Raw genomic sequence first — 12440 nt, 5'->3', positions numbered from 1 at the left:
CAACTCATTTGTCTCGTCTTGTATCAGATACAGAAGTAGTGGAAGAAAGCAGAACCATGAAACAAGAACCGAACAACTTAGCACCATCTGGATATTACTATAAAGACTCGTGGAGGCCGTTAGCTGGCGTTACGATGCGTCAGTTTAATCAGTCATCTTCCGTCTCTAAGTGTTTGAAGAACAAAGTGGTCCACATGTACGGAGACTCCACTGTCCGCCAGTGGTTTGAGTACCTCATTGCTTCTGTACCAGGTGAGTGTTTTTGTCTCATCCTGAATGACTCTTTTCCGTTTCATTTTAACTTTAATTTATTGCATCTTATCCAGAGTTAACTTGCACAGTCCTAAAAATGTCGGGCCATTCGTGGCGGTAGACATCACCCATAATATTCTCTTGAAGTACTGCTGCCATGGCCCTCCCATCCGCTTTTCCACCGTCATGTCCAGTGAGTTGCGGTACATTTCAAACGAGCTGGACGGCCTCTCCGGGGGCCCCAGCACCGTGGTGGTTCTCAGCATCTGGGCCCACTTCAGCACCTTTCCAGTGGAGGTATACATATGGCGGCTTCGCCACATTCGACGGGCGCTGGTGAGGCTCATGGACCGAGCACCGGGGACCCTCGTAGTGATCCGATCAGCCAATCTCCAAGCCGTGGACCAGGAGGTGAGTCTCTACAACAGCGACTGGTACTCGCTGCAGCTTAACAAGGTGCTCAAGGCCATGTTCAAGGGACTGAACGTTCTGTTCTGGTGGTGGACGCCTGGCAGATGAGTTTGGCACACCACCTCCCTCATAACATGCATCCTCCTCCAGTCATTGCCAAGAACATGATAGACATGCTTTTGTCTTACATTTGCCCAGAGAACAAGAACAGCCAAAATTAAAAATGCAGCGATGATAGTGGGTTTGTTGTTGAAGGAAACTGGGGACTTTATTGGTTTTAACGGTTTTACTTTAATTCTTTCAGCCTGTTCTCTGTTAAAATATGTTTTCGTCCTGCACTTCAAGTACAGCTTTCTGTCTGTAATAGCATCAACAACACTGTGGTTAAATTCCATACTGTACACGCCCACTTTCCGTTTATAGTTTCAAATGTTTGTATGTGTCTACAGCACACAACACGACCTCTGTAAATCATTATAGCAGGCAAAATATGATAAGGACTTTTGCTCAAGAGCTGAAAAACTTACATTTAAATGCATTTAATAGACAAATCCCGCACGTTAAATAGATGCTGGGCATATTTTTTTTATTTTTCTGCTTGTATTCCTTCATATATTTACTTTTAAGGTCTAAGTCTTGGTGTGGTCGACTTTTATCTCTTCTGGACAGAGACTCTCAGCCTTTCAGCGTGTCCAACTTAACAAGTCTGGCAAATGTACAACAGATCAAATCCCAGCAGCAATGTGTGTTTGTCTGAGCCTCGACCTTTACTTACATTTCCTCTTTATATGTGGGACCCATACTGAAATGTAACACATTCAGGTGTGTCATTCATATGTATTTGTTTAGGTATATTATTTAACCAAATATTGTATGGTGGATCTGTTGAGGGAGCTCACCTGTTCAGTGGTAGGGCTCGAAGGGGTAATTGGTAGCAGCTTATAAAAGGGAGCCTGTGCACACAGACAGGGTGTGAGTGATTGGCAGGGCTGTGACCCAGACTTCAGGCCACAAAGGGGCATGATTTTCTTTTTGTTACGTCTTTCAAGTGTTTTTGTCATGGATTATCAGGGTGAAATAAACACTTGGTTGGTTTGCAACTCATTTCTGACTCAAGCTTCCTGTTTTTAATCCAACTGCTGCCAGGCCATCCTAACAATTATGATAACATGGTTTTTGTGAGATATATGTTTATGTGCATGACAACTTATTGTTATTTTAGTGTAGTGATTTGGGGTTACAAGGGGTAAAATTTATTCAGGCACACTGGGCAGCTGTGGGGCGTGGGAGCGTGTCATTTGACTGACAGGGTCACAGAAATCCCGTCATAATCTATTTTTAACTGTCATTTAAAAAAAAAAAAAAAAAAAAAAAAAAAGATAATAATGACATGTTCAATAGAATGTCATTTTCATTCATTTTTAATTAATATTCAGTAGCAGTGGAAAAAAAGATTCAGCTCATATAACCGTCCATCAAAGACAACTCAAGAATCATGAAGCTGTCCATTTAACCGGCTCAATTGAGTCCTACCATGTTTGATTGATATATAATCAATAAACGGCACCAGTAGCGGTTTTAGGCACGGGCGAACCGGGCAGCTCAAAGATGAACCTTAGAAACACCTTGTGTGTTTCCTGTTGTAATTGCAATAGTTGAATAACTGGATTCTCTTAAGTGTGATTTTCAAATGTTCTATTGAAGGATTTGTGCAACTGAGAAATGTAAGTTTCTGTTTCACTTATATTGTTATAAAAAACATGGCTGTCAATGTCGAACCGCCACTGAACGGCACCATTCAAACATCTTACATCTCACTCGGCAGAGAAACGAAACGTACTACCCGACTTGACCACTAGCAAACAGTCAGACACTCATTAACTTACGCACAATACGCAGAGAAACGAAACTTAACCGACTCATAACCGCTGCTCGTGGATCCCTGCTTAACCGAGAGTCAGCAGCCACTCACTCGGCCAGCAGAGAAACGAAACTTAGCCGACTCTTACTAATCAAGAGAGATAAGAGCCAATTAATATGCTCATTCGCCACCAAGTGGTGTGGGGTGTGAATTGCACTCTGTCAAAATGACAGATTGCCTTCAGATTTTTCCGTCACCGTTTTAAAAAAACGGTCAATGACAGAAAATATTCGGCCAACGCGACCCCTGAGTGTAGGCCTACTTGAGAAAGTCAGCTGTTAGCCGCATTGGACTGATGTGCTTGTGTTTGTATTTCCAGAAGCAGAAGTAAAGTTTTTATTATAACTCCCGTTCAGTCAATCACGACACAAGCGTTCTTCAATTCACAGACATTTATTTCCGAGGAAAATGTCGTAAGAACTGCATGAAAAACATAAATATAAATTAAATGCATGTAACACAGAGCGGGTTACAAAACATAATAGAAACAATAGTAAAATATAAACATACCTCATTGGCCTTAACTAGACGGAGTTAAGGAAAATTATTCTTTCATATCGGGCTCGTTAATGATCGCCGATCTACCTCAAGCATGGTGAAGGTAAGGTACATCAAAAAAAAAAAAAAAAAACAACTGACACAATAAAACCGGAGAACACTGGTTCCGCTATGTAGCCAATAGGCTACACAGTTCTTTTTTTAAACAGAAATAAAATAATTTACCATTCGTGCAGAATGGCCAATTACTCATATGGATTATAATATATAGTATATGTATTTTAATTTTAATGTTGCCACTTGAGCAAGCTTAAGTATTTTTTCTTTCTTTTTTAAAAACAAAAAACAAAAAACAAAACAAAACCAAAAAAAAATGGATCATCAGAAACTCCTGTGGCAAAATTGACATCTAGAGTTACCTGGATCTGTGCATAATTCTCCTCAACTCTTCACTGAAACCCCAGGAGTAGCAGCTCCAAATAACGATGCCATGAGCACCATCTTTCACTGTGAGTATTTTTGGACAAAATGTTAAATCTTGGCATAATCAGACCTTTTAGTTTTATCATCACAAAAACAGCTGCTGTATCAGGGGCTTATTTTTACATCAATGTCCTAACAGTCTATGGTCCTAACCACCAGTGAGCGATACAAAACGGAAACCCCCTTTACTGCCACTGATTTCCTCCTAATAGCGATGGGAAGTTCGCCTCTTTTCTCACGAAGAAGAGTCGACTCTTTTGGCTCCTGACCAGCTCTTTATTTATTATCGTTTATAGAGTAATATAACACTGCAATAAGTTCCGCACAAGGAAATACCAAACCAAACCCCTTAAACAAACAAATGTCCTTGTGTTTATGCCAATGCCACAGCCTCTATTGCCCTCTCTCTGATTTCACATAATGGTATGATCCTCACATATTATTGGCCACATACCATGCCCAATAAAACAAAGTTCCACCCCCGTCCTCACCCGAGCAGACATATCGAGCAAAAGGCAAAAAAACGCCGCACTGTAATCCGTGAGTCAGCTACCAGTGCACGACCAAACCGCCATCATCAGCGACATTAGCCTACAGAGGTATTTATTGCAGAGTTGATTCTATAAAAGCTTACTAATCTTCTCCCATCTATTGATTATTTCCCGCCGTGTCTTTGTTGTCTCTTGTGGTGCCAGCCAGTGTTGGGCATATGTCACTTTTAAAAAGTAATTAGTTATAGTTATTAGTTACTTCTCCCAAAAGGTAACTGAGTTAGTAACTGAATTACTCCACTGTAGTAACTAGTTAACTGTAAGCGACTCGTGAATCTCAGCTTAACAAGAGCAGGGAGTCAACAGCCACTCACTCGGTCGGCAGAGAAACAAAACTTAACTGACTCAGGGATCCATGAGTCGCGAATCCCTGCTTAACCAAAAGCAGGGATAAGTTTTCTCTGCCAAGTGAGTGGGCGAGTAAAGCGCAATTCTCATCTGCTCTTAATCTGTTGCCGCCTATAGCCAGTCTACAGACGAAAAAAAAATGACCAAATTCTAAAATTTAGACCATTAATCACAGACAAGAATGTCTGTTTTCCTCTAGACTGTGAGTAACGTTATGATACTGAATCTCTCTGGAGCCAATGTTGTGAGTGAATTAAATATTCTTTCGTAGCAGTGACCCTGTCCTCATTCTTTTTTTTTTTTTTTTGCACAGCCTAATTTTGGGCTTTAGGTTTAGGCTTATGTAAGCTACTTGATATGATTTTCATGTTTACATGATCACAATGAACTTTTTTTCACAATCAGGCCATTTTGGGTCAAGTGAATCAAGTGACTGGCACAGCACGGCTCATATCAGTGAGTGACTCAGAATGATCCGAATCTCTCGAAAGATCCGTGTTTTACACTACGAGTGCCTATACGGCAACTTTACCTCTGAATGCTCCGAACTCGCCATTGCAGCTCATATATCTATATATATGGATATATAAAAATATACAAAACCATGATTGAAACTCTAAGGGTTAGCTGATAGATCGATCAACCAACAGTTCTGATAGATTAATCTTGTTAAGCAGAAATTGTTAAAGGAACCGTATGTAAGAAATGTATTTCAATTAATCATAAAATGGCCCTGATATGTCACTAGACATGAAGAAATCATGTTCATTTCAAATACTTATATCACTGACAACAGTGGTCCGGCCAGGATATTGTCATATCTCAAAAAAAGTGGGAGGCACATCTGAGGTGCAGTTCTTACAGGTCTTAATGGCGACAGGTAGCGGAGGTTTGTCCTGCACAAGACACAGTAATCAAGTTAGTTGTTTGATATCAATATCACAGAATAACAGCTTTTTTAAAACACCTTAGTCAGAATATACTGTGTATCTATACATTACTAGTGAGTATACACTCTCCAAAAGAAAAGCTGTGTCCAATAGGAAGTGAAAAAATTTTGGCTGTCCTCTTGTTCGCCTTGGATTATGGTGATGTTATTTATAGACGTGCCTCAGCCTCCATTAGGAAACCTGAGAATATGCGCAGAGATTTTATGCTCCCATATTCACCTGATTTGGATGTAAATACCCTCAAATTAAAGCTGAAAGTCTGCAGTTAAAACGCATCGTGTTCGTTTCATTTCAAATCCATTGTGGTGGTGTATAGAGCCAAAAAGATTATAATTGTGTCGATGTCCCAATGTTTATGGACCTGACTGTAGATGAAATGTTTTCTGCAACACTGCCAGTGCCCGTCTAATAATGTCTTGTTCAGACAGATATCCTTCAGTCTAATTGCTGTCTCCGTTAATTTTGATATGACAGCAGCACACACACAGAGTGAATTATGTACTGAAATGCATAGATTTAGTTAAGTGGATGGAGTTTGCTTGAAGAGAGATTTGTTTTCTACATTGCTATCTGAGCTGTTCTCCTCTCTAACAACGCAGACAACTTCTTGTGTTCAGGAAGCTTGTTTTAACCTGGTTGAAAGTGGACCACTGGTTTTGATCGTTTTCCCAAAACACTTAAAATGCTGCCAGTTGTATACTGTTGTCATGTAGAAATTGTGTATTTCTGTCTCAAATATTTACGAATAGAAGGCTTTGCAGATTGGACACACTTGGGTAACTTGTCCTACCTCATATTTACTGTATATGTGTGTAGAACATGTCCAGATCATAATGTATGAGAAAAAGAAAAGCTTAAAACATTAGAATCAGAAAACAAATCAAATCAGGTACATAAAGACCTTCTTCCCCAAACTGTTTTTATACCTTGTACCCAGAGGACGTCAGCACAGATAACTAAACTAAATGATGAAATAATGAGCAATAAAATGTAAAACTCACTTCAGCTTCACCACATAAACAAACCATTTCTTTGTGGCAGTGATTTAGGTTTGTTCAACACATCGCCAGATGATCTCAATCTCAAGTGTCACACATTTTGTAATGTAACCTGTTTAAATATTATTATTTATATTCAGCAGAGACCTAACTACTTATACACATGTATTTGGGACCAAACCTTATTCAGAGTATCAGCATTAGCTCATGTCATCTCAAAGGATTCTCCACAAACATCCACAGAAGCTTCTTGATGACAGTGTTTATGGACGCAGATGAAATGATGGCATCATTGTCATTGCAGTGACAGCAGAGTATGAGACAGGACCTGATCAAGGGAGACAGGAGGTCACCATGTACCGAAATCTGTCCAAATATGCCCTCATCTTCCTCTTCCTAGCACTGTCTGTCCTCATCTTCCTGCTGAGCAACATCCAGACTGTAAAGGTGAGGAGAGATTAATTTATTGTCCCCAGTGCGAACTGGATAGACTGTGTGTTATGTACAGTATCTCTGGACCAATGCTTCACATTATCAGCGGAGTTATAGTCCAGATGTATTGTACACAAGTTAACAGTTTATAGCCAGTCTTTCTGTGTGTTTAAGTCAACATCTGTAGATGGGCTGACAGCACAGACAAAGCACCAAGCATTGGGAGTGCCAAATGAGCAAACAATGTGTAGATCTGTTTTATGCTTCTTATCCACTGGAGGTCACATTGTTCTCTCCTTTCAGCCATCTGTGTGGCTCCCAGGCACGGGCCCTGAAAGCATGAGCCATGTGTAATGATTGTGAGAAAAACTTACATTACAGTGCTTTACAAATATATCCTACATGAAAGTAGGAAAATTGCTCCAAAGTGCTCCAAACAATGATAGGAAATCTGCAATTTTTGACAAGATTGCCTCACTCAAGAGGACAAAAACACAAGTGTCCCTGGGTAACCATCCAGGAAGAGTTACTAAGACAAACACAGTTGCATGATGGAAAAATACACAAAAAGAATAAACAAATATTAAATTAATATCAAAGCAACAGAAGCCAAATTATTTTGTATTTTATCCATAGTTTTGGTCTAATTCCAAACATATTGGATCCTAAATTTCTCACAATGCAACCCATATGCTCTCAGTCTGATAAAAATCCTGTTGAAATGTGCAGCTCCACCCCTGATCAGGATTGTTCACACATAAAATAGTTTTCACTCTGGTTGCATTACTCATCAGTCCATAGTGTGCCAACCACTCTACTCTTTACTACACTGTCTTTCTTTCTCTTTAGAACTGGAACTCCAACACGATTTCAGCCCTCTACCAGCTGCAGAACAGGATCCAGTCGTCCTTCATCTCAGAGAACCTCACTACTTTTCATCACAACCACACCTTCTGTGCCCATCTGGGCCAGAAAGTCTCTCCTGAAGATGAACTGGAAGAGCGTTACCTGTTGGAGTCTATCGCCTGGCCTTTGCCCCCGTCTCACTCTACACCTGCCGCCATCCGTAACACTAGTGACCCCATGCACAGCCTCTTCAGCATCCTTCCCAGCAAGGGAGTTAGAGAGTGGCACGTTGGGGACCAGCTGGAAGCCCTCGTCCAAATCCATGACTTCGATGGTCGTCCCAGGCGCTACGGTGGGGACTTTATCTTGGCCAGGCTGCACTCTCCGGAGCTTCGAGCTGGTGTAGCAGGCACGGTGGTGGACCACAGGAATGGATCTTATTCCGCTCTGTTCCCGCTCCTCTGGGTGGGGTCAGCGCAGGTTGAGATAACGCTGGTGCACTCCAGCGAGGCCGTTGCTGTGCTGCGGCGGCTGAGGGAGAAACGGCCTGATCGGGTGTATTTCAAGAGCCTGTTCCGCTTGGGCCCCTTGTCGGAAACTACTGTGTGCAACATGCGCTTGCCCCCTGGCCAGCAGCCCCTGTGCAACTACACAGACCTTTACACAGGTGAACCCTGGTACTGCTATAAGCCCAAGAATCTGAGCTGTGACACCAGAATCAACCACGCCATGGGAGGCTACACGACAAACCTCATCACCAAGAAGGAAGCACTGCTCTTCCAAAAGTTTGTAGCGTTAACTAATCCCATAGCTCATTCTTTGTTTTTTCAGAATATATACCAGCCAGCACATTAGTAATGAAATCATCAGTGTTATTCACGTCAGTGGTTGGTGGTTTAAATGTTGTGGCAGAATTTTCTATAGATGGACACCGTCAACAGTTCCTCTAACCCTCTTAACCCTCGTGCTACCCTTTTGCATAATCTGTCTCTGTCTGTCCATTCGCTTGGGGTCCCGGAGACCCCAAGGGTAGCATGAGGGTTAAAATTATTCCCAAATATAGTGGAAGTGAGCGTTGTGTTCTTGTGCTTTTAACGTATTTTGCAACCAGGGTCAGTGCAGTAATGAACATGTGGTAGAAGCATAGTGATGATGTCCTGCCACCAGTTGTGACCCCTTCAACCCAGGAGCCACATGATCTTTGGCGTTTTGGCCCTTGCTGGATAGTCAACAGTGGAGAGAGGCAGGAATTAATGAGGCAAGAGCTTGCACAAAGGCTGCAAGCTGGAATTAACCCTGTGCCACTGCAGCGAGGACTAGAGTCTCAGGTTATGGGGCGTCATGTAAGTTATAAGGACACCGCTGGCTGCCACAATCTGGACTCACTCATAGCTTTACTCATCTTGGTATCATTGGCCAGGCGTATCTCCAAATCTAGTCACTGATGCACAGACTGTAGTTGCAAATATTTTCACCAGCCATGTGAGATGTCAGCGTTTCTGATATACCTTAAACGTCAAGGGAACTGTCGTTGATGTCCTCCATCTTTCTATATCATCTATGGTCTTAGGGAGACCAGCTTTCTTATGTAAAGAACTGTCGAAGAAAAGTGTGAGGTACCGGGCAGGGCCAGCTGTAGCCTGTACCTCTTTACTTCAACACGTAATCTAAGTTCTTGGAGTCTGTTGGTATCTGGAATATCTTCAAAGTCGAGAAGTTTATTCTTAAAAAGATACAAACTCAAGTCTGATTCTTGGTGCTATGTGAGTTCAGACTGATTTCATGGTGTCACGCATCGGTTTTTATTGTGTGTGATGCCTCATTAGCATATTGGGCTGGACACAGCCCTTTATCAAAAAATAAGGTACTTTTGCTCTGGAAACAACCGTGTCTTCTTGTGTCAGGTTTGCTCTCCCTACTGACAATATTTGTGTCCAAACACAGACCTTATTTCATCCATCACTTGTCACAATTATGTCCACTCCTTATCTCATGTACATTTTTAAAAAAGGATTCCATATATGGTGTTGTTGGTTCTGTATATTGCTCATATATATATATTAGATGTCAATTAGACAGTCCAGATGTCAGTTAAATGTCAATTAGATGCCAGGCGACTGTGTCCATTTCCCTATTATATGAATAAATGTTCAAATATCATAAGTAAGAGGTTACACAATGGTCAGAAATGTTCACCAGTCAGTACTTTCACTTCTGATTTCTCTCAACAGAACATAGTCCACAGATAGAAAGTTCCCTGGACGTTTTGTTTTAGTGAATTATTGAGTGTATATGTTTTTTTTTTTGTCTTAGTCGTGTAAATGTCAACGTTCACATACGTGCTTCAGGACCTGGCAGAATCAATGTGCTGCCACAGAAAGGTAGGGTATACCTGCAGAGTGACATTTGTAGTTTGTGCATTCTTTGAGTTATTCCAGTAAACTTGTTTGTCTCACCTTGTATCAGATACAGAAGTAGTGGAAGAAAGCAGAACCATGAAACAAGAACCGAGCAACTTAGCTCCATCTGGATATTACTACAAAGACTCGTGGAGGCCGTTAGCTGGCGTTACGATGCGTCAGTTTAATCAGCCATCTTCCATCACTCAGTGTTTGAAGAACAAAGTGATCCACATGTACGGAGACTCCACTGTCCGCCAGTGGTTTGAGTACCTCATTGCTTCTGTACCAGGTGAGTGTTTTTGTCTCATCCTACATGACCCTTTTCCGTTTCATTTTAACTTTAATTTATTGTATCTTATCCAGAATTAAAGGAGTTCAACTTGCACAGTCATAAAAAAGTCGGGCCATTCATGGCGATAAACATCACCCATAATATTCTCTTGAAGTACCGCTGTCATGGCCCTCCCATCCGCATCGCCCCCGTCATGTCCAGTGAGTTGCGGTACATTTCAAACGAGCTGGACAGCCTCTCAGGGGGCCCCAACACCGTGGTGGTCCTCAGCATCTGGGCCCACTTCAGCACCTTTCCAGTGGAAGCATACATACGGCGGCTTCGCCACATTCGACGGGCACTGGTGAGGCTCATGGACCGAGCGCCAGGGACCCTCGTAGTGATCCGATCACCCAATCTCCTAGCCATGGGCCAGAAGTCGAGTCTCTACAACAACGACTGGTACTTCCTACAGCTTGACATGGTGCTCAAGGCCATGTTCAAGGGACTGAACGTTCTGGTGGTGGACTCCTGGCAGATGTGTTTGGCACACCGCCTCCCTCATGACTTGCATCCTCCTCGAGTCATTGTCAAGAACATGATAGACATGCTTTTGTCTTACATTTGCCCAGAGAACAAGAACAGACAAAATTAAAAATGTAGCAACGATAGTGGGTTTGTTGTTGAAGGAAACTGAGGACTTTATTGTGTGAATCAGTCAAGACACTCTCCAGACTTTAATTTTCATCTCTGTTCCATATAACTTTATTTTGTTCTGGCAATGCCAAATATTTTGGTACTGCTCAGCTTTTATTGTTACCAAAGTCTTTTGTGTGTGTGTTTGTGTGTGTGAGGAGCATTTTTCATTTTATTTTTCTGCCAAAGCTGAAGACTCCCAGAGTTCAGGTGTCAAAGATTTCTCTCAGGCTGTTCTCTGTTAAAATATATATATGTGTTTCATCCTGAACCAAATTCACTGTTAATGTGAAGCAGCACTTCAAGTACAGCTTTCTGTCTGTAATAGCATCAACAACACTGTGGTTAAATTCCATACCGTACACGCCCACTTTCCGTTTATAGTTTCAAATGTTTGTATGTGTTTACAGCACACAACACGACCTCTGTAAATCATTATAGCAGGCAAAATATGATAAGGACTTAAGCTAAAGAGCTGACGAAATTACATTTAAATTCATTTAATAGACAAATCCTGTACTTTTAATAGATACTGGGCATATTTTTTTATTTTTCTGCTTGTATACCTTCATATATTTACTTTTAAGGTCTTAACTTTTCTGTCTTGGTGTGGTTGACTTTTATCTCTTCTGGACAGAGACTCTCAGCCTTTCAGCGTGTCCAATTTAACAAGTCTGGCAAATGTACAACAGATCAAATCCCAGCAGCAATGTGTGTTTGGCTGAGCATTGACCTTTACTTACATTACATTTCCTCTTTATATGTGGGACCCATACTGAAATGTAACACATTCATGGACACTGAACACCCCCCCATTTTCATGTATTTTCGTTTGATTTCTGAATTATTATTGTGGTGAAGGTCCTATTCATCACTGGAACTAAGTACATAACAGCTCTCAATTCAACCAGATAAGATTAAATAAATAACTCACAGACACAAAGCTGAAATATTGAATGTATTTTATTGTGTGTTTCTCTTGGTGGGGCCTCTCAGCTGCTACTTATGAGGGCCTGTCCTGGGAAGAGAAACACATTGAAAGGCTGGTGTAGTGTTTTAGTGGAACAGTTTGTATGTTTGGATATCTGGCATTGAATAATGTTTTCTTACCATTGCTGTCTCCTCAGGTGTTCAGCCTAAAAGATTTCTGAACACCTTTTTAAAGGTCCCGGGAGAGACCATTGTGATAATTGGAGGGGGGGCTAGCAAATGTTTAGCGACTGTAAAGGATTGATATGTGTGAATGTTAGCTAAGTAAGGGTTTTATGAGATTTACGAGAGTAGAGGCATTCAGAGTATATGTATTTGTTTAGGTATATTATTTAACCAAATATTGTATGGTGGATCTGTTGAGGGAGCTCACCTGTTGAGTGGTAGGGCT

At 41.4% G+C, this 12440-nt stretch overlaps 1 protein-coding gene and 1 pseudogene across 2 annotated transcripts in view; both read left to right on the top strand.

Moving 5' to 3' along the window:
- LOC311488796 (NXPE family member 3-like) overlaps positions 1–1109 on the top strand; it is a 148469-nt pseudogene extending 147360 nt beyond the window's left edge. Inside the window, exons 5-6 of the transcript in view lie at positions 28–256; positions 327–1109. The product of the transcript in view is annotated as an NXPE family member 3-like (transcript). The remainder of the gene's footprint in view (positions 1–27; positions 257–326) is intronic.
- A 5614-nt stretch (positions 1110–6723) lies between these two features.
- Positions 6724–11806, top strand: LOC311487962 (NXPE family member 3-like). The gene is made up of 5 exons (XM_084544440.1): positions 6724–6859; positions 7694–8475; positions 10004–10071; positions 10157–10381; positions 10456–11806. Exons 1-5 carry the CDS (start codon positions 6767–6769, stop codon positions 11016–11018), a joined length of 1731 nt encoding a protein of 576 aa, XP_084400566.1. The 5' UTR covers positions 6724–6766; the 3' UTR covers positions 11019–11806.
- The last annotated feature ends 634 nt before the right edge of the window (positions 11807–12440 follow it).

This window comes from Chelon labrosus (assembly GCF_963514085.1).
Source record: "Chelon labrosus genome assembly, chromosome: 5".
Taxonomy (NCBI): domain Eukaryota; kingdom Metazoa; phylum Chordata; class Actinopteri; order Mugiliformes; family Mugilidae; genus Chelon; species Chelon labrosus.
This window is presented reverse-complemented; position numbering and strand designations above follow the sequence as displayed.

What these genes read in the sequence shown, in the direction of transcription:
- LOC311487962 (XM_084544440.1), top strand. Translation starts at nt 6,767, where the DNA reads ATGTACCGAAATCTGTCCAAATATGCCCTCATCTTCCTCTTCCTAGCA. An exon ending in GAAGCACTGCTCTTCCAAAA is followed by an intron (nt 8,476 to 10,003) that starts GTTTGTAGCGTT and finishes TTTTTGTCTTAG; the next exon opens with TCGTGTAAATGTCAACGTTC. An exon ending in CCTCATTGCTTCTGTACCAG is followed by an intron (nt 10,382 to 10,455) that starts GTGAGTGTTTTT and finishes TATCTTATCCAG; the next exon opens with AATTAAAGGAGTTCAACTTG.